Source organism: Lutjanus erythropterus, chromosome 14 (assembly GCF_056507025.1).
Source record: "Lutjanus erythropterus isolate fLutEry1 chromosome 14, fLutEry1.hap2, whole genome shotgun sequence".
In the NCBI taxonomy this organism is placed as follows: domain Eukaryota; kingdom Metazoa; phylum Chordata; class Actinopteri; order Lutjaniformes; family Lutjanidae; genus Lutjanus; species Lutjanus erythropterus.
This window is the reverse complement of record NC_139330.1, coordinates 6,350,389-6,375,337: the sequence shown is the minus strand read 5'-3', so window position 1 is coordinate 6,375,337 and position 24,949 is coordinate 6,350,389. Positions and strand designations below refer to the sequence as shown.

General features: G+C 40.9%; 1 protein-coding gene across 3 annotated transcripts; it reads left to right on the top strand.

The window, feature by feature from the left end:
* Window positions 1–1,143: 1,143 nt before the first annotated feature.
* On the top strand, window positions 1,144–24,949 carry thbs2a (thrombospondin 2a). Of its 3 annotated transcripts, XM_084735214.1 has the most exons (23): window positions 1,144–1,230; window positions 1,596–1,667; window positions 2,540–3,093; window positions 3,560–3,644; window positions 7,182–7,381; window positions 9,382–9,522; window positions 9,613–9,706; window positions 10,244–10,411; window positions 11,452–11,628; window positions 11,971–12,144; window positions 13,705–13,832; window positions 13,941–14,093; window positions 15,454–15,672; window positions 15,768–15,875; window positions 15,968–16,127; window positions 16,326–16,444; window positions 16,541–16,775; window positions 19,245–19,472; window positions 19,605–19,876; window positions 19,956–20,053; window positions 21,084–21,223; window positions 22,883–22,913; window positions 23,286–24,949. In XM_084735214.1, the coding sequence occupies exons 2-23, from the start codon at window positions 1,601–1,603 to the stop codon at window positions 23,287–23,289; spliced, it is 3,555 nt and encodes a 1,184-aa protein (XP_084591340.1). In that variant the 5' UTR covers window positions 1,144–1,230; window positions 1,596–1,600; the 3' UTR covers window positions 23,290–24,949. The 3 variants fall into 3 exon arrangements, with proteins under 3 accessions (XP_084591340.1, XP_084591342.1, XP_084591341.1); XM_084735216.1 differs by lacking the exon at window positions 22,883–22,913; XM_084735215.1 differs by lacking the exon at window positions 23,286–24,949 and having other exon boundaries at window positions 22,883–22,917.

Sequence of the window (24,949 nt, the reverse complement as noted above, 5' to 3'; positions counted from 1 at the left end):
AAAAAAAAAGTTATTTCTTTTTAAAGCTACAACAAGGGACTTATTTGGCTGATTTTAGACTTCCCTGTGGACAAAATTAATAGTGTTTTCACTGTAATAACCACAAAATATCACTTTAAAAATGAAATGCTCAAACTAAAAATGTCCTCCTGCTTCTTTTTAACTAAGTAATGTACCAGTCACTGTAACTTTGGCTGGGAAAATGTAAACACTCATTTCATCTGATTTCAAGGAGAATCCAACCTGGTGGCAGCAATTAAAAACAAATATGTAGAAACAGTCAGACTTCTCTATGATGATGTCATTTGCTTATGTAGGTCATGCAGAGGCATCAGTATTAAACTGAGACTGATTCATAACCAGTTAAAACTCCCCTGGCATGTTTAGTGGTTTACTGCCATGATTTTTTCCCTTTCTTTCTTTGTATTCCACTTTTTATTTATCCTTTATTTGCAAGCTTGTGTATTTTTATATAATCTATTCTATTGTTTATGCAAAAGAATAAAAATATAGGGGGAAAGCGATTTCTTTTAAAATAAATCACCCGTAATATTCAGGCATCAGAGCTGTTTGCTACCCCACAAAGTGCTGAATTTATTATTATTGGTTGTATAGCAACATATTTATGAAATGCACTTTCTATTGCTGCAGCCACTGAACATGGCTTAGCGTCTTATTGCCATAACTTTGTCCCACCGGAGCAAACACAGCCCACCTCCCTCCATCTCTCTCCCTCAGTGAAAGTGAATGAGCTGCAGTCACAGAGGGAAGGTGGGCTCGATGGGGAGGAGGGGATGGTGGGCATCACGGTGAGAGGGAGAGGAAAGGAGGGGTCACCAGCCTCCGTGTGTGAGCGCGGATAAGAAAAATTACGCCATCGGAAGATAATTATGTAACTCTGTCTCTTAACAACCGTCCTCAAACTGTTCAAACCCCAAAGATTTTTTGATTGACAGGCTCTCTGCGAGCCTCTATATAAGAAGGAGGGAGGTCGGTGCCTCAGTCACTGTTGCGCCTCCAGTCCTCCAGTCTGTGGATGTAGTGAACCAAAGTGGACTTTACGCTTTTTACGCACGGGGTTTACAGGAGATACCACTTCTCATTCATTTAATCATCGGCTCAAACCGTCAAATAATTTGGGGGTTTTTTTCTAGATTTCCGTCGTTTTTATTTTCTTGTGTCGGATATCTGACTGAATTAAAAAATAAAAATAAAAGTTGTATTCGTCAGGTAAGTCACATGGACGACACGCTAACCTGTTTGCGGTTGATTTTTCTGTGTGGAGAGACAAGACAAAGCAATTAACGTCACTTATCACCTGCTAACTAAAAGCGATAAAAGATAAACCCGAAAAGCTGGATACGATTTTAGTCAAAAGGCTGAAAATGTGATGCCGTAAACAGTCTATTATAGCTGTCTTGCAGGAATTCTTTATTTTCTGTCTTCTTCTTCTTCTTCTTCTTTTTCTTCCCCCGAATTATTCACTGGCTAACTGAAAGGCTCAAGTGCAAACTCAACATTTGACCCAGGTTGTCGCAAAAAGACAAGAGCAACTTAAAAACTAATAAGAAGTATATCTGTTCTGTTTTTTGAAGGAGATATGATACTCAGGAGAAGTCTCTTCTTGCTGCTATTATCATTTCATTCCCTCCACGCGTTAACCCAAGGTAAGTGGAAAACTTATACCTGACCATAGTGCTAATAATAATAATGCTAATAATAATTATTAATAATAATAATAATAATAATAATAATAATAATAATAATGATGTGAAAACTATCTCGATGCTAGAAGCCCCAATAACTTGAGGTGAAATCTTCCATTCCAGTGAAGTTTAAAGGCACAGTTCATCACAAAATCAAAAATGCATCATTTTTATCTTACCTGGTATAATATTTATCTGTCAAGATTGTTTTGGTGTGAGCTGCAGAGATTTGGAGATATCGCTGTAGAGAGGTCTGCCTTCCCCCCAATATAATGGGATCAAAGGGAACTCTGCTTGTGGTGCTCAGATTGCCAAAAAAATTTTTTTGAAAACTTCAACACCAGCGTCTCTTTCCAGAAATCATGACCTGGTTGTGAGCAATTTCATGTAGTAATTTTAGAATCTACCAGAACTTCTTCTTTCTACTAGAAAGAAAATAGTTCCTACATGAAACTGCACACAATGAGGTCTGTGCATTATCTCGGGTCGTGATTTCTTTAAAGAGACACAGGTGTTGAATTTTTTAAATTTATTTTTAGTGCTTGGAGCACCACAACCTGATGTTGGAGAGAGGGCAGACATCTCTACAGGCGATATCTCCAGAACTCAGCAACTCACACCAAAACCACCAATCTAGATGGATAAATCGCACTTCTCGTAAAAGGAGAAATATGTATTTTTGATTTTGTCCCTTTAGGTTTGAAATGTGAAAGTGAGACTAAACATTTGCCCTTGTTCCTTTGTATTTAAAATGTCTATTCTGTTTTCAAAATGGGCGCTTGAACTTCTCCTCTAACTTCTCATCTTTGCACCTCCTTTTGTCTGACTGGTAGATGGTGAGCAGGAGGACGAGACGTCATTTGACTTGTTTGCAATCAGCCACATCACACGCAGGACTCTGGGGGCCAAGCAGTTCAGGGGCCAAAACTCAGACGCCCCTGCCTACCGCTTCATCCGCTTCGACCACCTGCCCCCAGTGAGCCCCCCCATACTAAAACAAATCCTACGACAGATCCAAAACAATGAGGGCTTTATATTTGCGGCCAGCATACGCCAGGACCGTGCCTCTAGGGGCACCCTGATTGGTTTGGAGGGCCCCGATGGCCAGCGGCAGTTTGAGGTTGTGTCCAACGGACGGGCCAACTCTCTGGACCTGGTATACTGGGTGGACGGCTCACAGAACGTGGTTTCCTTCGAGGATGTGGACCTGTCTGACTCGCAGTGGAAGAATATCACACTTCATGTTCACGGGGAAAATGCAAACCTGTTTGTGGGCTGCAGCCTGATAGACAGCTTCATCCTGGATGAGCCTTTCTACGAGCACCTGCAGGCTGAGGGAAGCCGCATGTATGTGGCGAAGGGATCCATCCGGGAGAACCACTTCAGGGTAAGACGGAAACTAGAGCTTTTTTGTAGCTACAATGGGATTTCCCAAGATCTGGGAGCTTTAGTTGCTTTCTGCTTCAGTCCCTGTGTGATTTTTCCAGCAGCCTACAATTGTTTGTCATCTCTCATAAGTTAAAAGAAAGAAAGTTGTGGTTGTAACTAAATTTCCAGCAGTAAAGACTAACATACTCCCTCTTTAAAGTGAGGCAGGGTGGCTCTGTGTTGCCCTGGTCTCTGTGTGGAAAAGACTCTAAATTTAGACTCCAAATTGCCCGTTGTGTGTAAAAATGTGTGTGAATGTGTGTGACGAGGTCAAAAGGGAACCTACATGCCCAAGTTTGAATGTGTTGTGAATGCATGCTTGACAAAATGCATATGTGTCACTTCTGAAATAAGTCAAAGTAGCCAAAAAATGTAACCGAGACTGTAACCGCAGTAACCGAGACTCATCTTCTCCTGCCAAACAGGGCCTTCTGCAGAATGTACGTTTCATCTTTGACACCACAGTGGAAGACGTCCTGCTGAGCAGAGACTGTGAGGTCACTAAACCAGGTGAGTGTTTTTTTCTTTGCTGAAATGTGTTTAAAGCTACTACAAGGAGTTTAAAGGGACAGTTCACGCCAAAATCAAAAATGCATATTTTTCCCCTAGCCTGTAGTGGTATTTATCCATACAGATCTTTTTGGTTTGAGTTGCAGAGTTGTGGAGATATCAGCTGTAGAGATGTCTGCCTTCTCTCCATTATAATGAGCCTAAATGGCACTAAGTAGCTTGTGGTGCTCAAAGCACCAAAAAATACATTTGAATAATCAACAGACCTTGTTTTGAGCAGTTTCATGTAGGAACTTTCCTTCTGCTCTATAGTTATTCTTAATGTCTGTCACTGGGTCGGATTCTCCTTAAAAGTCTGTGTTTACATTTTTCCATGCACAGTTACAGTGAGTAGTATGCTTGCCAGTTTAAAAGAAATATGAGAGGTTTTTACTTAGATTTTTTTTATTTTTGACGTTAAATATTGTGGTTATTACGGTGGAAACACTACCGCTTTTTTCCTTGTAGTACCTTCACACCAGCACTCAGCCTGAAGTTCCCACCATGCTCCCTCAGTGGGAGCCATTTCTATTTGTGTGATTTTCATTATCCAAATGATGAGTCAAAATAATTATATTTGCAAACTGTTTCAAGCCCGATACCTTGCAGATGTGATTGGGAAACTTTTTCACATGCGATCTTCCCATGCATGGTATCTGTGTTTTGTTAAGCATCAACCGCAGCAACTTTCCAGACCAAACAGTTTAGTGTTCTCAGTTGACTCCCTTTGTTTGATTTTAACTCTTTTGGTCGTTTCTTTTTTTTTTTTTTTTTCAAAGTGGGTCAAAAAGCTTGCAGATTTGATATGTGGCAAGATCTCCAATCATTACTTCATGTTTACGGAAACAGTCGTGTCGACGCGGTGGCTTGGGGTCGAGCTGTGTGCGTGGTGAACAAAAGGAGATACAGATGCTTACATTTATTTCCATTGGCAGTGGACTCGGGATAATGCCCTGGGAAAGAAAATAGAAAAGAGAAAGTGAATGCTATACTGCAGAGAGGGGAGCTTCCACTTCCAGCTGCACACACACACACACAAACACACACACACAATGAAGTCATGAATTGGCTGATTGGGTTGCTTTTCTCAGCTGAAGCTTTGCTCACATGAGGAATAGTACCTCATGATCCTCAGCGGGGCTCACACGAAGAGCGGCTGCAGCCAAAAAGATACAGATATCTGAGTAAATACGTAGATGATCATCCTTTACCGCAAAGCTAAAGGGTCACCAGATCTGGTTCGCTGTGACAAAGCAAATCCATATGTGGTGTGTGTATTTGTGTGTGATTGAGAGGTTGTTGCATCTCTGCTGCCAGAAGCAGTGTTGAATTCCAGCTGAATGAGTTTATTTGCTTAACAAATGTCACCAAGGCCTGCAAGTTTTCTGCGTGCTGGCTGGTACCAGTCAAGGTTCTGCGCTGGTAGCAAACATCATGCCAAAAGTCACCCATAAACCCGCACAACCCATGCTCATAAAAACTGTCATGTTGGACATTAATGAGCAGCATTAAAACTACTCGAGCCTTTTGCTCTTTTTTAATCCTTTCCTCTAATCTGCTCTGAGAAAACAGAGACTGTCTATCAGAAAGAGAAGAATGTGTAAATGCTTTCACAGACGAGCTAGCGCGCGTTCACACGCACACACACAGCGTGAGGCCCCTCCTGAGATTTGAATGAATCCAGCAGACTGAGAAGGAAAGAAAACACAGCACTGGCTACAGCGGGACATCATTGGGCAATTTGGACGACTTTTTGATTTAGAGTCCCCAGCCTGCTATTAATCTTCACCAATTTACATAGTGAGATCCAAAGCAGTTGCAGATATGTGCTGTGCTTTGGCTGAATGACAAACAGGCATTCCACGGAGCTTTGATATGTATCTTGTGTGTTTGTTTTCAGCATCACACATTCAGAATATTGCTGGGGAATATGCCTTATAAATAATAATTCAATTCAATTCATTCATTTCATTACATTATCAGGGCATATTTCAAATAGAGCAGATCTAAACTATACTCTTTACCCAATTGTTCCCACCAAGAGCAAGCACTAGAGGCAACTGTGAAGAGAAAAAAACTTTTTAACAGGCAGAAACTTCAATATTTCTATTTATAACACCTCAATTTTTTTATGCTTTTTGAGTCCTTTCACAAAAACAGTCATTTTACCTCATAAAACAGGGAATCGCTGGTCTACTGTTGCCTCAGTTGGTTAGTTTATTTGGGTTATTGTGTACCGTCAGTGTTGTAAAGGGTTAGTTCAGATTCACCAAAGTCACACAATAACGTAAACAAACTGATCGATCAAGGCAGCGGTAGACCAGCAATTCTCATCTTTTGCGTGGTGATATTTGTCGTCTATAACAACAGTTTTCTGTCAGAAAACTGTCTGACAGCAAGGTAAAGTGGTGAAAATGTTCTAAATATAGCATACACATTTATTTATTTATTTATTTATTTATTTATTTATTTATTTATTTTGTAGCTAAACTTAGTTTTGCTGCTGACCCTGTCCCCAGCAGTACATTGCTGCATTCCTACTGCGTCTCCAATTCAAATAATCGGAATTATCCCTTTAAAGTAAAATTATTAATATCGCCATTTTCTGGTCTCATATCACAGTATCGTTATAAAATTGGTATATTGTGCAGCCTTAATTCATAAGTTCAGTGGTTTAAGATACAAATTGAGAGGGAATTTAATGCAAACTGGACCCCACATCAGATGCCCTGTCCTGCTCTGGGATTTGCATGTTTCTTGTACAAAGATCACACCTGGCAGACGCATTACTCTGAGATGGACTTCCTGCTCCAGATTTGCAGACTCAAGACTCAAAATTTAGCCTACTTTTTTCCCTTCAAACAACCCTGTAGTTTAAGATTTCACATTGTGCACTGAAGGAGTTTCCCCTCAGTGTTAGTGATGAATGCTGTACGCTGCCACACAAGAGATTTTCACACACTTTGGATTCTGTTGCACTGACATCCAGATGAGGATATCTCTAATGCCTGATCAGCTGTAAGGACAAGACCACAGGCTCCTTGTAAATCCACCTGTGTGGTCACTTCAGCCTGTTAACTTCATGTTGGAAGTGTCCACTTATCTGAAAGGTCATGGAGATTTATGACAGCAGTGTTGTTTCATGTGAGGAACACCCAGATTTCTGTTTTTTCGAACTCCACAATGCCATCCCCTCCCGTCTTCCCACAGCCAACCCTGCTGTCATCTCTGCTGGAAAGATTTACCGTCACCATTTCAAACAGATACGTTTTCCAAATCAAACACCGCTGACTCCACATCTGTTTTTAGGAACACAATAAACATTGTAATCACCACATTGTTGTGATCTCTTGGCCGACTACAGGAAAACAGGAAATCATACTCCTTGTGTTCAAATCATAATATCTGTCCAATATGTTTTCCATCACCCGTCTGTGTTGCTCATTCATTTGCTTGCTTGCACATTCACCCTCATGTCTCTTTTTTTTGCCCCTCCAGATGATGCCAATATTGTGAGCGAGAGCACAGAAATTGTGGATGTGAGTCCCTCCATCACTACAAACATCATTGGTCAGAAAACAGACGACATGGGCACAGACATGTGCGAACGCTCCTGCGAGGAACTCAGCACCATGTTCCAGGAGCTCAAGGGCCTGCGTGTTGTTGTCAGTAACCTTATTGATGGCCTGCAAAAAGTGGTGAGTAGTAGAGGTGACATAGTGTAAATCAACACAATCCTGACTTGTGTTTGTTTTAGGCAAGCTGCTGCCTGTTTCGCTCTACTTTACAGCCCAATTTCAGTGATGAATGTGAAATCGCCAAAATCTCTCTCTGTGTGAGGGAAGAAAATCAACATTTTAGAGAAAATTGACATTTTAGGAAAATAAATGATTCAATCCTCAGCGTTGCAGCCAGGAGGTAAGAGGTTTAAATTAGGTTACTAGGTAACCTACATTGGTTTGAAAGCAAACAGTAAGTAGCCACAGGGCTGTTTATAGAGTCGCCTGTGATGGCTGAACCCGCTTGACTCCTGCTATCTGTGGCAGCGTGAGTCAGACAGATTTTATGACATGTTACATGTGGATATAGGAAGTGTTCCCCTGGCAGCGATGGGGTCCAGTCTAATGTCTGGCTGTGTTTAAACAGCCATGTGTTTCCTCTGGGAGGCTCCCAGCAATAAGAGAGTCTGGGCATGAACCTTGGGAAAAAAAAAAAAAAAAAAAAAAAAACGGCTGGGATGAGAAGGGTCCCTGAGGCTCTTCCAGACCGAGTGGTGTCTTAGATTCTAGTGCTGCACGCTGCTGCTGCCTCCTTTTCCAAATGGGAGGACGCACACACACACATATACACACAAATCTTTGGCAGTAGTTTGTCGACTGACAGTTCCCAAGTGTTCAGGAGTCCAGCCAGAGATCCCCAAGTCTCCAATTGGGTTGGAGGTTACAATGTGCATAACTAAGCAGCACTTTTCAATGGGCCATTTTCCTAGAAACATTAGAGATATAAAGAAATTTAATGTTTGTAATTTGCAGTAATGGGAAACACTTGAAAATTAACATTTTACAAGTATGTAAGTTGTTAAGACAATGGAGCTGCCTTTTGTGTATGTGTACTTTTTTGAGTTTACTTAAAAATTAGTCATTCTTCTTTCTGGCCAGTTAAAGCTATTACAAGGAATTTTCATATTTTGTTGATTCTGGAGAACACTGGGGACAAAAGCAGCAGTGTTTCCACTGTAATAGCTAAAATGGCAGACTAAAGGGACCTAAATAAAAATCTTCTGCTTCTTTTTAACATGCTCACTGTAACTTTACCTGTGAAAATGTATCACAGTCTCATTTCATCTGATTTCAAGGAGAATACGACCCGTGAATAGCTATATAGTCTTATGGTCTTGTTGACTTATGTAGGTCATATAGAGGGATCACTAATAAACCAGTTAAAAACTTGTTGTAGTAGCTTTGAATTACTTAAAGAGGCTCTTTTCTCTCTTAAGCTGAAAGAAAGATGTTGCAAAGGGATATGAAGTGTCAGAAAGTTGGAGAGGGATACTTATTGGTAGCTTAAGTTGGATGGATGACAGGATGCTACATTTAGCCCTAATTATTGTGATTTCTATGATGGTGGTTGTGTTTTCAAAGAAATCTTCCTTTTATAAAGATAATATTTAAAGGTCCAGTGTGCAAGATGTATGGGGATTTATTGGCAGAATATAGCAGAGATAGATAACATCTGTTGTGTCTCTATTGTCTTTGAATGAGCCATTTGTATCTACAGAGGGTCTGGGTCTTCGACAGAGGCTGCCATGTTTCACCGCCATGATTCTACAGTAGCCCAGAACAGACAAACCAAACACTGGCTGTAGATAGGGCCTTTTGCATTTTCACAGGTTTCGTGACCACTGTAGGTTCGCCTACACCCTTGGAAAGGGAAGATGAGGTGAGGTGTTTGCAACCTCACTGCTAGATACCACTAAATCCTACACACTGGTCCTTGAAGTGAGTAACAGCATTTCAACTGGAGCAGGAAATACTATTCCTCTTTCGCACCTGGTGAAAAGTAACCTAACATGTGCTCCCTTGAAAGAATCGGTTTGTCGGCAGGTGTGAATGCAGTGCACCTTTCTCATGAGCATATCCTAATCATTTCAGACTGATCTCCCTCCTGACTGCAAATCTGTCTGTTGTTGTATGTCCAGACAGAGGAGAACACAGTCATGAAGGAGGCCCTTGGGAGGATGAGGAACACTAAAGAGAAAAACATGTGCTGGCAGGATGGCCGCCTGTTCGACGATAAGGAAGACTGGGTTGTGGACAGCTGCACCAAATGTACCTGCCAGGTAGTGCCAAGTCATATGGAAATATGTACATGTGTTACTGTGGATGTCAATGACCCTGATGTAAATATATATGATATTCACTGATGGCAGGAGTCCAAGATCGTGTGTCACCAGATTACATGCCCTCCAGTGGCCTGTGCCAGCCCCTCATTTGTCGACGGCGAGTGTTGCCCCGTGTGTTTGCGTAAGTAGTCAGAACCTTCCAGCATATAAACACAATTATAAGCACACACACGGTTTTATGCATCCATGCTATTTTAAATTAATGGCTCAATATGCTGTAAAAACAATATTCCACACATATTAAATTTTTATACCATGGGATTTTTGCAGCCAGAATGTCTTTGTGAGCGAACCACATATTTATTGGTCAAAATATAACACACTCAGGATGGCTACTGTGGGTTTTTAAGATGAGGTCATGTGATGAACAGGATGACATAAAGAGTAAAAACAGTGCAGTTGTCATCTCTTGCTTTGCTGTTCTGTTTTAAAGGGACAGTTCACCCCAAAATCAGAAATACACTTACTCTGGCCTGTAGTGCTATTTACTTATTTTGAAAATATCGGCCAATGAGATGTCTGCTCTCTCTTGAATTTAATGGAACTGAATGGCGCTTGACGTAGACACAAACTGTCCCTTTAACACTGAGTACATGGGAGTGTGTCTTATGCAAAAAAAATGAGCAAAATGTTGTCTTTGTGCTTGTATTTCTTCCAGCTATAGGCGATGATGGCTGGTCGCCCTGGTCAGAGTGGACAGAGTGCACAGTCACCTGCGGTACAGGAACTCAACAAAGGGGTCGGTCATGTGATGCAACTAATAACCCCTGCCCTGGACCCTCTATCCAGACCCGCAAGTGCAGTCTGGGCAAATGCGATAGCCGTGGTGAGGATATTTTTTAAATAGTTCATCTCCTGTCACTCAGTTTTCATTTAAAGCTACAACAAGGAGTTTTCAGAAACATCAGCGAGAGGATCAGCTAGTTATTCTAATTTGAAATTAGCCTGTGTTGACATTTTTATTTAGATAACTTTATGTTTGATGTTATATTTTGACGTCATTATGATTGAAACACCACCGCTTTTGTCTACAGGGGCCTCCAAAATCAACAAAATAGGAAAGTTTCTTCTAGTAGCTTTAAATATATTGCAGCCAGTAGTAACCGCCTTCATGCTGAGATATTATCCTGATCAAAGCATGCCTCTGCCATTGCTACAACTACTCGATAATCTAAAACAAACAACAATATGACATATTATGGGAGGGAGGCACATGATTGAACTGGGGAAAAACTCAGCACTGAGTTAAATATGAGATGAGATCCTCCAAAGTGCAAAAGTGTGAGTTCGCGCCTCCATAAATCTGTTGAAAATGGATCCATCTGAGTGAAGCTGAATCCCAGTGAAGAGCTGGATCTCATGGTCGGGTTGCAGGGTGTGCCCAGTCGAGTTAATTCCAAATAAATCACTGGCTGAGAGGGTGTTCCACAGTGCAATGACTCACCGCAGCCCGCCATGCAGAAATATAAAATATTTGATCATTAGATGTACTATATATGAGATGGGGCGTCTGGAGATTTCGCCAGATTTGAAATGATGTATCGGGTGCTTGATAAATTGAAGGATTAGCGTGTGTTATTGCTTGGACCTAACATTACACTGCATCTGTGTGAGTGACTGAATCAGTCTAACCGCTGGAGGATAGTCTCCCCACAATGACATAAATACTGGCTCAAGCATCTTAGAACATCTTTGAGCCATTGTCGCCAGAATCACATAATGTTTACTTGTAGAAAATGTGGTGTCTATTTTTTCTTTTACTTTTGCAAATTACACATGTCTGCAACCATTTGAATGAGAGGAAATCCAGAGGATAATACATGACGTGTGTTTTGGTGATCTCTGCCTGACGTGTTTGATAACCAGTTCGCCAGGACGGAGGGTGGAGTTTGTGGTCGCCATGGTCGTCCTGCTCAGTGACCTGCGGAGAAGGACAGATCACCAGAATACGACACTGCAACGCTCCCGTGCCGCAACTGGGCGGCAAAGACTGCGAGGGAAGCGGGAGGGAGACTCAGCGCTGCACTGCCAATCCATGTCCCAGTGAGTGTTTCAGCCCACGAGCATCTCCCTCACAGCAGCGGCGTCCATATCGAAAAACCAAATTTCCTCATGCTGCATGGCTCCCCTCAGGCAACATTCCCCATGTGTTTTGGACTGACTTCCTTTCTGTCTTTCAGGAAATGTAATCTCAAATCAGCTCAATATGTTTTCTCCTCTTGTAGTATTAAGTTATAAGCTTCTGCTTGTCTGGCTGCTTTTTGGATTTCAGACTTTAAGTGTTGACATATTTTTATTTAAAAACAAAGAATTAGAATATTTGTGGAATAAACTGCCTGATGTCAAAGATTAACTACTGAACATCCCTCTCTGTATTTTCTTTAGTCGATGGTGGTTGGGGTCCTTGGTCTCCATGGGCGACCTGTTCAGCAACGTGCGGAGGAGGAATCAAAAGTCGGACGCGCGAGTGCAACAGCCCTCCACCTCAGCACGGCGGCAACAAGTGTAACGGGGAGGCCAACGACAGTGACAGCTGTAACAGAAAGGAATGTCCTATTGGTGAGTCACTCTGCATTATGTTTTTAGCCGTGTAAACAACAGGATCTAGTGATAGACATGTCTGTTTCAGTACAGCCTGAAATATCTCACCAACTACAGGATGGATTGCAATTAGATTTGTTCAGACATTCATGCTCCCCTGAGGGTGAATCCTACCGGTGACATAATGACTGTTTCTCTAGTGTCAGCAATTTAGTGCCAACCAAATAACTGGTTGTATAACTTATGACATTTCCATCAGCTTCAGCTGTACTTTGTATTTAGCACTTGCAAATGTTAGCAAGCTAACACAATAAAGTAAAATGATAAAAACATGGTAATCACCATGGGACCATTGGAAAAAATATGTACAGTAATGGCAAGAGACAAATCATCTTTTGATCCTGTATGAATTGTGCCACGAAGTCAACAAAGTCACCACTTGTTGAAAAAAAAAAAGTATAAGACTGTGACGATGCGTAATTAGAAAGACAACATACACAACAGTACACAAAAAAATATTTTTCTCAAAGGAGCATGCAAAGCGCACAAAGTACATAGCTACTATGGCTGTGGACTCTTATGGTGTGTTCACATGGAAAGCGAAGCAAATTTCACAGCTGGATCATTTCATCAGCTGTGTGTCAGCGTCTGACTGAACTCAGCACTCGCCATAGACCCGTGTACAGAGGCTGAGTCCTCTGCAGCATCTGTGGGTTCAGTTCTAGCTTGCAGCCCTTTGCTGTGTGAAGATGAATCCACTTTTTAACCTCAAAAGTTTGAAAAGTAAACTCTGAGCTTTCCTCCTGCAGCTAAACTGCCCTGGATCAGAGCAGAGTCCAGTGACTCTGGTGTTTATTCCTCCTAAAGCTCCAGTCTGCCCTTGACTCTCCTTTGCACAGCTCCCCAGAGCTCAGCAGCTGTCTGTTAAACGTCTGTCCCTCTGCTCTGCCTGGTCCTGCCCACACAACATCCAGAAAAAGCCCCACAATCCATGCAAATACTTTGCTCAAGTTGAACATTTCCAACTTGAGGGAAAAAGTAAATTGTCTGTGTTGAGTGACACAAATGACGTTTTCACATTTATTTGCATCTTTGTATTAACTTTGTATCTGCAAAAAATTCCCCTCTCTTTCTGTCTAAACATAGCTTTAGTCTTGTTACATTAAGCATATAACTTTATATTTGCTAGAACAGGCTTTAAAGAGTTGGTTCACACAAACTTTAGGGGGAAAAAAGATTTTCTCATTTACTCATCACTGGAAAGAGATTAATATTTTAAACTTAATCTCTCATCGCTGTGAGCCTCAAAAACTAAATCCAAAAATATCTACCATTTGTCTCTATTGTGTCAAAACCTGAGAAAATAAAACCAAAACTTTCTGTATGGTTTCATACAACAAAAGAAAACATGTTTTGTAATTTGGGTGGAGTGTCCTCGTTGGTGGGGCTATATTAAGAGGCATCACCACTGAGGTAAAAGCCATTACAAATTACAGTCATTTGCACTACACAGATATGTTTAGCAGTGCAAAATTAATTTCCCCTGTTTGTATACATTCTTCTCTAAATCCCTTGCAGATGGCTGTCTGTCTAACCCATGCTTTGGTGGAGTGGATTGCAACAGCGCTCCAGATGGATCCTGGGAGTGTGGCCCATGCCCTGCTGGTTTCCGTGGAAATGGCACCCACTGTGAAGACATTAATGAGGTAAAAGTTCCTGTTTTTCTTATGTGCATAAACCAGACGTGTATTTAAGACCTCACTCATGTAATTATTTGTGTGCATGTTACTGATGCTTCCCTTTCCCTCTTCTAGTGTGACATGGTGTCTGATGTTTGCTACAAAGTGAGTGGAACGCAGCGCTGCGTCAACACAGATCCAGGTTTCCACTGCCTGCCCTGTCCGAAGCGCTACAAGGGCAACCAACCTTACGGTATGGGTGTGGAAGCTGCCAAGAAGAACAAACAGGTGAGCTAAAGTTATTATCATCCAGTGGCAAAAACAGACTACTAACTGGATGTCTTTCAAACAGATGTACCTTCTGGAGAAGTGAGAATAAAATGTGGTAGGAGAAGGTATACAATATGAGCCTTCAGCTCCAGGCAAATTTTTAAGCAGTTGTGTGGATTTTTGTATGTCAGATCCAAATTTATGAATGATGGAAGTAGCAGCTGGTGATTTATAAGCTTCATTCTTGCAGTGAGAATGTTTAAACAGTGTTCGAGGGGAGGCCTTGGGCCAGCATATAGGAATTAGACTCACCTTGACCTATCAGCATGCAGAGGGAGAAGGAAGAGAGCTGGGCAACTAACAACAAACATGTGTTACAGAACTCTGGTTCCTTCATTTTAAGATCAGAGGCAGGTTGAAACAGCTTTTTATGCTGCATTTTTACCGTAGATGTTGAATAGATCAGTGTTTTTCTTCAAGCAAATGATGTGAAGCTTTTTCTTAACCTTAACCTCTGGGGCTGGGTTGCACAAACAATGATTAATTTTTAAACCTCTTTGTCTCTTTAAACCCAGTTTTTACTTTAAGCCGAGATTTAATTTAATTTAATCATGCTAATTCTCACCAAAACGTCACTCAACTTAAAACAACATCTCTAAAACAGCTCAGTATTTGTACTTTGTATTCCTATTATAACCTCTGTTTCATTTTAGTTGTGTTACAGGTCATTTCTTCACATGATATATTAACTGATTTATAGTAGCACACTTTTCTGCTCCCCTGTGATGCTGTATTTGCAGAGTCCCTGGAGAACTGAAAGACTTGTTGTGCCACCCTGCCTGACACTTGCATAACATCCCCTGTGGACCATGTGTCACTCTGTGGCCTCTGCAGCTGCTTGTCTTTGATATGATGCCCCAATTTCACTAATTGATTTGGGAGAAGGGGAATTGTCTCATCGTTGGCATTAAGGGGGCTCCATTTCACAGTTTTGATCAAAGGCCTGTTCATGCTGTCACTTTTCTGCTCTATGAGCTCATGGAGTGGCATCCAAACTGCAGTTATGTTCATCCTCTGTTAATGAGTGGCAGCTGTGAATACAGGGGCAACAGTGGGTCATAGTGGGATGTAAATGGGATTTCAACCGTGCCCAGAAGTGCCCCAACACTTCATTTTGCAACAACCCTACAAAGAATGGTGGTAAAATAAGTACTGTTGACTTGGAGATGTCATCAGAAGCTGACAACAAAAAGGAAACCATCTAAAAAAGACTGATGGCTAGGGGAAAGATTTCAATCTTTCTTCTGTTTCTGGCAGATCACATGGAGTGCCCTTGATCTCACAGTACAGTTCCACCTGTCCTGTTTTTTTTCTTTAGGTGTGCGAGCCAGAGAACCCATGCAAAGACAAGACCCACAACTGTCACAAGTATGCTGAATGCATCTACATCAGCCACTTCAGTGACCCTATGTACAAGTGTGAGTGCAGGACCGGTTACGCTGGAGACGGCTTCATTTGTGGAGAAGACTCAGACTTGGATGGCTGGCCCAATCAGAACCTTGTGTGTGGTGCCAACGCCACTTATCACTGCAAGAAGGTATTTCTTCTTCACCTTATTTCATGTAACCTATCCTGAAGGGATTCTAAACTATAGTATCTATAAAACTTCTGAACTTCCTGCTACTATTTCAGGATAACTGCCCCAGCCTTCCCAACTCTGGACAAGAAGACTTTGACAAAGATGGTCAAGGAGATGCTTGTGACAAGGATGATGACAATGATGGAATTCTTGATGAGAGGGTAAGACAGTTTTGAACACATGGAAACTTTTTATTCTAACAGACTTATGATAATCAAAGTAGTCCTAAATAACCATATTCTTTCCACCACAGGACAACTGTCCCCTCCTTTACAACCCTCGGCAGTTTGATTTTGACAAGGATGAAGTTGGCGACCGGTGCGACAATTGTCCCTATGAGCACAACCCTGCTCAAATAGACACCGACCACAATGGAGAAGGGGATGCCTGTGCAGTGGACATTGATGGAGATGGTAAAAAGTCATTCAAGGGTAGCTAGTTATTATTTTTGTAGCTTAAAGAGAAAATTTGGAACTTTTTACATGGATGTCCAGTCAATGTTGATGATAAATCCAGTCAACTGAGGCAATGAATTCCTCATGTTGCTCTATATTGAGGACATTCACATGAAAAGTGCCAAAGGTATGTCATCAACTGCCCTTTTTCCTCAGAAATCCTGAATGAGAATGACAACTGTCCCTATGTGTACAACACTGACCAGAAGGACACTGACATGGATGGAGTTGGTGACCAGTGTGACAACTGTCCACTGCTACACAACCCAGACCAGGTATTTAACCACACTGACAGCATATAATGACACGTTCCACCAGGTACGGCAAGTGTTAATACCGTTATCCTTCTTCTGTCTGTGTCTGTCTAACAGACTGACGTAGACAATGACCTGGTTGGAGATCAGTGTGACAATAACCAGGACATTGATGAAGACGGCCATCAGAACAACCTCGACAACTGTCCCTATGTGGCCAACGCCAATCAGGCCGACCATGACAAGGATGGCAAAGGAGACGCATGTGACTATGATGATGATGATGACGGTATCCCTGACGACAAGGACAACTGTAGACTGACACCAAATGCAGACCAGCTGGACTCTGATGGTGAGGACGTCATGTTTAAAGATGCCATGTGCTTTTGAGTCATGTGTGAATTCAGCTATTGATGTTTTGCATTTTTTTCCCATTGGTATACATTCTGTTTAATGCGGTGGTGCATAAACAGCAGTTGTACAAAGCATTCTAACATGCATCTGAGTCAAAGTAAGCCAACTTAAAAGATTCTCGGCCTGGAGTTACTCAGTTGCTGTTGTGTAATTTTGCTGTGGGCTATAATAAGATTAGTGAATTAGCCAGGCAACAACAAAACTAACAACGAACCAATAAATCTAGATGGTGCAGTTTTTGGCTTATGTTTAATGAGATAAGATTAGGGGTTGAGAGCAATACAATTTGTTGTCATTATGTGGAATTATAGTACTGAGTGCTGCAGGCTTGAAAAGGTTTGATGCAGCTATAATTTTTTATTAGCCAGTTTCCAGCGAGTAAAGTGCATTTATATAGCACCTTTCACAGACAATAGTCACAAAGTGACTAAACAGGACAAAATGAACACATGTATTAACATCCCCACTCCATTTCTTGACACAACAAATCCTGGTTTGGCTACGCTCCTTCAACGAAAGAGGCACGATTGAGTCAGTGTGCTAATCTACATATCTAAAGTCATGAATTGGTTGAAAATTACACCAAGATCACACAGACTAGAACAACAACATGTACTGAGTACTGAGGTTCTGCCTGATTGTTGGTTGAAGGTTATCAGGGCCAATAATCAACACTTAGGTTTAATCTGCAGAAAATAATTCATCATCCAGTTCCTAAAAGCATTTAAACTGTACTGAAAGATTGTGAAGATAATCAGATTTTAATGAAAAATGCAACTGGATGTAATCAGTGTACAAATGATAGGATATGTTGCTGAAATGACTAATTATCTCTTAGTGGCAGCATGTAAAAGGAAAATAAAATGGACCCCAAAATTGATCCCAGGGAAACACTGCATGGCAAAGGAGCAGTGAGCAGGGAGCAGTGATTAAGCCTGGGGATTAAAAATTGGTTGTCAACAGTACTGAATGATACGCTAAGGATCAATAAAACCAGGACTTCTAAAGCAATGTTTATTCAAAGCCAAAAGATTTGGCTTTGAATAAACAGGGGTGAAAAAAATCAAATGGTACTAGCATGACAAACGTTTTGTCCACTGGAAGGGCACCCTAGAGAGCATATTTGCATGTTTTGTCCACTGAAACAGCACCCTAGAGGACACTTTTATCATGTTGTTTTGGACACTGAGCCACTCTCAATGGCACTTTATCAGATGTTGTCTGCTGGAGTGGCACCCTGGAGGGCATTTCACACTATATGCTTGAAGGGCACTCCAGAGGGCACTTAATTATGTTTTATCTATCATAGGGGCATCCATGAGGGCACTTTTTTGGCCTTTTTTCAACAATAAGTAGGATGATTATCCACCCACACCCCCACCCTTTGAGTCCACTAGTGCTATGATTAGTCTCACATGACCAGTTTATGACACATGCCAGCACACATTTATTTAAATTTAATTTGACCTGATTTGAGAGACTTGATGAGACTGTTCTTGTCAATCTGGGAATTTATTATCTATAGCTAGATTTACTGTATATCTTGTATAACAGCCCAGTATTTGTCAGACCGTTTCATCCAGTACATTTCATGCACTCAGACTTTGCACTCATTACTCTTTGATGTTATGATGTAGTATGCCTTCTCCCAGATGTTTTCACAGTTAGCAATTAGCTTCACTACAGCAGGTGTGAAATATAGTGGCTGTGGAAAGAGTCAGTGACTGGGTTGGCACTGGTGATGTCATTCTGCATGACTTCAGGAGGACACACGCCAGGCTGTGAAGTTTTTATTTCCTTTAGGCTTTGCTCGTGATTAATCCACAGTGCCCAATTCAGACAGGGTTACCTGGAGTTTGTACAGCTGTCTGTAACTGGAAACAGACCACGAAGCAGGAAGGCCCCTGGACACTGACGCGTCCACTTTCCTCACAGCTCGTCAGATAGTGTTTATTTGATAGAATCGTTTTAGCCCCTTGTGAAATAACAAAGATGATGACAGAAAGCAGCTAGCTACTTCCACGCAGTGGCCTTCATTAGCCACTGGCTTCCTTTCCACTGTGAGCTCCTGGCCTGCAGTCTGGCTCTAATAGACTTCAGGCTTGAGATAGTTACAAGTATCAGTGGAAGTTGTCACAGCATGAAAAGATGGCTGATTTTCCTTAGTAGACTTGGCAAAGATATTAAAGCCAGTTTCCTGGGAGGAATTGCTATTTTCCCCCATTCATTTTTCATATTAACTTGGAGGAGCTCCTCAATGCTCAGAGCAGTGGGAGTATTATGATACTCACATTAGCTGCCATAGAGATTTTTCCAACCTATGGAAAAATAGTGGAAAATGTAGCTTATATCATCCATGTCTAATGTAAATTGTGCATTTGTGTGTGTGTTGTTGTTTTTTTAACAGGCGATGGAAGAGGCGATGCCTGCAAAGATGACTTTGACAATGACAATATCCCAGATATTCTTGATGTGTGTCCGGAGAACAACGCCATCAGTGTCACAGACTTTAGGAAGTTCCAGATGGTCCACTTGGATCCCAAGGGAACCACCCAAATCGATCCTAACTGGGTGGTCAGACATCAGGGCAAAGAGCTGGTTCAGACTGCCAACTCTGACCCAGGCATTGCAGTAGGTGAGCAGCACATATATGTTTACTCTCCACAGCTATTTCATGTTAATTTCCTGCTTTTTAAAAGTTTTTAAACTCCCTTCGACTGAACAGAGCCCAAACATATGCCATCATGTTTCTTTCACAACATCACAGGTTTTGATGAGTTCAATGCTGTGGACTTCAGCGGAACGATGTACGTGAACACTGACAGAGATGATGACTATGCAGGCTTTGTGTTCGGCTACCAGTCGAGTGGGCGCTTTTATGTAGTTATGTGGAAGCAGATCACACAGACCTACTGGGAGGACAAGCCCTCTAAGGCCTTTGGCATTTCTGGTGTTTCACTCAAAGTCGTCAACTCGACCACTGGCACCGGTGAAAACCTCAGGAATGCTTTGTGGCACACGGGCAACACTCCCGGACAGGTGGGCAGCAGTCTAAATGCCAGTTGGTCTTTTTCAAAGGCTGCAGCCGTATTAAGTGTCGTTAACTGTTTTTACATAGGTGCGAACCCTGTGGCATGACCCCAAAAACATTGGATGGAAGGATTACACAGCTTACAGGTGGCATCTCATCCACAGACCGAAAACTGGTTTCATAAGGTAAGAAATTAAGTGGAGCAGAACAGTCTCAGTGACGGCCAGCTTTGACTTCAAGTCTCCAAAGAGTCTCTCTCCTGCTTTTTTTCTGCCACATGACCTTTTAGTGCATCACAGAAAAGATTGGAAAGAACATAATACTGTGAGAGCAAAGAGAAACAGAACACCACAAGAAAGGTTTGAGGAAAGAAATGGGTAAATGTTGGTTTCGCCATAGGCACACATTTCTGTACATAAAGGTGGTAAATGTATAGTAAGTTCTAGACTGAGGTTCATTTGTTAGTTAATGTAGTGATTATACTTATTCATTTATATGATTGAGACTGTGGGCCTCTCTTCAGACAGAGCTTAGAAAAAGGTGCCTCCCCTCCATTTACTTACTTACAATTTTCCAAAGCCACTATTTTATTTGACTTTCAATTTGAAAGGGACAGTTCATTCCCAGATCAAAAATGCATATTTTCCCCCTGGCCTGTAGTGCTTTTTATCCATCTAGGTTGTTTTGAGTGGCACTTGGCTTGTGATGCGCAAAACACCAAAAAAAAAAAACATTTGAAAAATTAATAACCAGTGTCTCTTTTCAAAAATCGTGACGTGACCCAGTTACTCAAGATAATCCACAGTCCTTGTTATGAACAGTTTCATAAAGGAACTGCTTTTTTATAGTGAGAATAGTGATCCTGCCTCTGATTTGGGTTCAATGTCACACATTTTTGATTTAATATTAAAATTGTGGCATCCCCGATGATTATGTCATTTTATCCCATAGATACCCAGTAATTGAGCCAAGATAGCCAAATGTTGCTGTTTTATAAAACTGTAGATTACACTACACTAAGGCATTTATTAGTGTTTGACTCTGGAAAAATAGTTAAAATTCCCCAATACTGTCTCAACCATACATTTAGAATATTCAGTGTGTTCTCCTTTCAATAACTAATGTAATATTTTTTCATTTCCATGCACTGAAAGTGTTTGGACCCCCTGGTGAGGCCCGCATCCCACATGAGGAATTTTGTCTTGTACTTTGCAGGGTTGTGGTCTATGAAGGTAAACAGATCATGGCAGACTCGGGACCAGTTTATGACAAGACGTTTGCTGGAGGAAGGTTAGGCTTGTTTGTCTTCTCACAAGAGCTGGTGTTCTTCTCCGACCTGAAGTATGAGTGCAGAGGTTAGTACAAACGCTTTCATCATTACTTTAAAGTTTGGTCTGGTTTAAAGTCTGTGGACTGTCAGCGCAGAAGATTTCTCACTGTAATACCTAAATTTGTCCATGCGGGGGACAGTTCACAGCTCAGTTAATTTCTCAAAGCTAATACAAGGAGTTTTGAACTTTTTATGAAATTATATTAATTTCATGCTGTTGCCTCTGTATGACCTACATAAGCAAACAAGACAATCGTCAAGAACATTAGCTATTTCTATATAGTTATTCTTTTCCTTGAATCAGATTAATTGAGCCTTTGTTTACATGTTCACAGACAGATTTACAGTGTGTAACATGTTAGCCAGTTAAAGGAAGCTCTTTATGCATAATTTTATTTTTGACGCTATATTTTGTGGTTATTTCGATGGGAACATTACCACTCTTGTCCACAGGGGGCTCCAAAATCATACAGACATGTTGCATTACATGACTCATTAGATAAAGATATTTTCCCAGGTATCAAGTGCTTGAACAAAATAAAGCATGTTTAGTGTAAAAGGGATGCAGCCATAATTTGAATTATATGAACAGACATTATGCAGTACATATAAATGATTAAAGGGAAACTTATCTCTACTTTTCATGTGGATGTCCAGTCAGTGTTGACTGTAAATACAGTCAATTAAAGAAATAAATTCCTCATTGCAACTGAATTCTTTTGCTCGCAGAGCCATGAGCAGTGCCTACAATTACCAGGATACACTGCAGGCGAGCTTGTGGCTCCCACACCCATGCTGCTATCCACACACACCTCTGGATGCAGGAAGAACCACAGATTTTGCAGCAGGAGAACTCATCTTTCGTGGTCAATATACAACCCAAACCCAATGTCCTCCCATAAGCCCTGAATCCTCACAGTCTTTAGCTGATGTTACCTGGTTGTGTTTGAGTGTGAGAGCCTGCAGGTGCTCAGAATGGTATGAACAGGTGAGGGACAGCACTCTGTAAGTTATCAGTGACATCTTTTAATACACTTAAAGAGCATCATACACTGACATGTAAACTTTTTTTTTGTATAGTCAAGTCGCAGTTGCCCTTGTTTGTTGTTTGTTTACCATTTTTTTAACGCTTCCCTGTGTTTAACGTTACCATACTTGGGTAAGTCCCTCTGGCAAAGTCTGCAGAAATGTGAATTCACGGAAAGTGTGCATAAACGGCTCAGAAAGTCTGCAAGAGCTCTTGTATATTTGACAGTTTGACAGTGTGACAGCCCCAAACCCTCACAGACTTACTGGGAACGCACCTCAAAGTCTGTGAGTCTGTGTGGGAGGACATTGGGATTGGGCGTAAGGAATGTATTGCTTCAATTGACCACATTTACCATCAACATTGACTTGACGTCTACATGAAAAGTGCAGAGGTTTCCCTTTAAAGTTTTAAAGGGTATTTCAGGTGTTAGTTATGTTGGATCTTCTTGGTCCAGACTCACTGCGGTAAGCATGTGCACGTGTGTTTGTGTATTCATTATGTATGTGTGTGCGCTAAATGTATATGTAATGCGGACACCTATATGGTCCACACATGTGTTATGTATAAAGTGCAAAGATCATAATGTGGGGGAGAAAATGTTTGAATAATGTGGGAAAAGTCTTTAAAACCTTCAACATCTTTTTCAAACTTCAGATAAGCCGGAGTTGCCAACAGTGTTCACAAGGTAACGATGAGAGGGGGTTGTATGTTGTTTGTTGGCTGAAGCAAAAAAAAAAAAAAAGAGTCACGCTATGTTTCTGCTTGTCAGCTTGCCCGTGTACAATGCCCCAGATGCATTGTGAAAGACCTTGTGTGTTGGTCCAAGGACTTCAGATCTTCTGTTGAGTGCTAAACAGTGGAAAATAAGCCTGCAGCCTTTTCACGATCACAGCCACGTTACTGAAGACATGCTTTTTTTTTTTTTTTTTTTTGACGCACACAGTGCACATGTTGTTGCTGCACTCTTGGCACTTTGACTGTGTGAATCTCATCAAGTGTCCTAGTTTTGATTATAAATGTGGCGGTAATGGAAGCTATTTTCTCAATCTTTCCGCAGATAACTGAATCAAGCCCGGTAGAAAAACATCAGGAGGCGAAAGACAAGAATTTCTCAAAGTAAACATCATGTCATCGCGAAATCCATCTCAACGTATATGAGACTTTCCATACTTTTCCGTGTTTTGCCTTGATCCATCCACTGGAGAGGAAACCATGGCCGATTTCAGTTCTCCTGTTGATTCACATCTCAAGCTGGGAAAAGACAAACTGATGAGAGTGGACGTGTTTTTTTAAAAGGCCTCGGCAGATTATCTAATTATAACTAGTGTAACTATGTCTACATTTTAAAGGATTCATTGTACAACCACTTACATTCTGTATGTGCTTTCCCACAGTTTCTTACTTTCTACAACTTGTAAGTGACTCGGTTTTTCTCTGTCTTTAGGCTCATTCATGGCTTCATAAAGTGTCTGACAAACATAAACTGTAACCAAAGCATAATCATTTAGCTGTCTCAAGTCCATTACTATTTCTTCTCATTCTTTTCATCCTGAATGTGTTTCTTTTTTATTTTTATTTTTATCGAGAACTTGAGTGAACGATTTAAATAAGCCATTTTAGCAAGTGCCAAAGATGTTTATACTAAGTCTGTATTATAATTCCTTTTGTAAATTATTTATGCTCTGCTTGTTTTGTTTGTTTGCCTTTTTTTTTTTGCTAGAGTTTGTAAATAATTATTTATTTGTTTACACTGACAAAACGCATAATTGAATATCACAAGATAATACATTATAGCATTGCGAGATTTTCAGTGTTGTCATGCACTTCCTTGTTAGTCTTTCTTTCAGATAAACTGTAGTGTAAAACTTTGGACAGGATCAACATCACATAGGTAAACACAGCATGTGTGTATGTGTGTGTTAGCAGCTGCCAAAGAAGGTTAATTCTGGTCTTATGTGTATGTTAAAATAAAAAGCCACTGTGTTTATTTTCTTAGCTGTCCAGACATGGCCTTGTTGTCCTCAAAGTGATATATCACTTTGGTACATGTGGAACATTTTTCAGTGCTCACACTCTTCGTCTGTCGGAGCTGATAAATGGTCCGTCACAAAAATGAGCTGCAAATTGGGCCCTTGGCACTGCAGCAAGAACTCTTTTCTCACATGATAGTGAAACGCTTTTTATTTGTACTACATCTACAAAAAAAGACATTATTTCAAGGTAATGACGTCAATTTAAAAGGCAGTGAAATAAATATAATTGCAGTTTTAATTCCTACTAAGCACCAAGTGACATATCACATCAGCAGCTGAGGTTCAACAGTGAGTCATTATGAGTGACGGAGATCAAATGCAGTGAAAACATTTTATACAAATTACTTTTTCATTCATATGTTAGTCATAAGTATCACTTGTCAATGTTGTGAAACTTTACAGTGTTGGTTGAAAGGGAATCCGGATGAAGGTCTCTAAAAACAAAGTGTGACTGTGTGACTGTATATCCTGTGTGGATCAAGGACGTTTTAGTGTACAACCTTGTTGTCATTAGTCTGTATAGCATTCGTGTTCTTCCATGTTTTGGTTTCCATCTTGTTCATTTTGTTGAGAGTTTGCAATGCACAAAATGTAAATTTTTTTTGTATACTTGTGTTGTTAGATATACATTTTCTACAAACATTAGTGTAAGATTGTTCTGTTTCATAAATAAATCACTTGTACACAA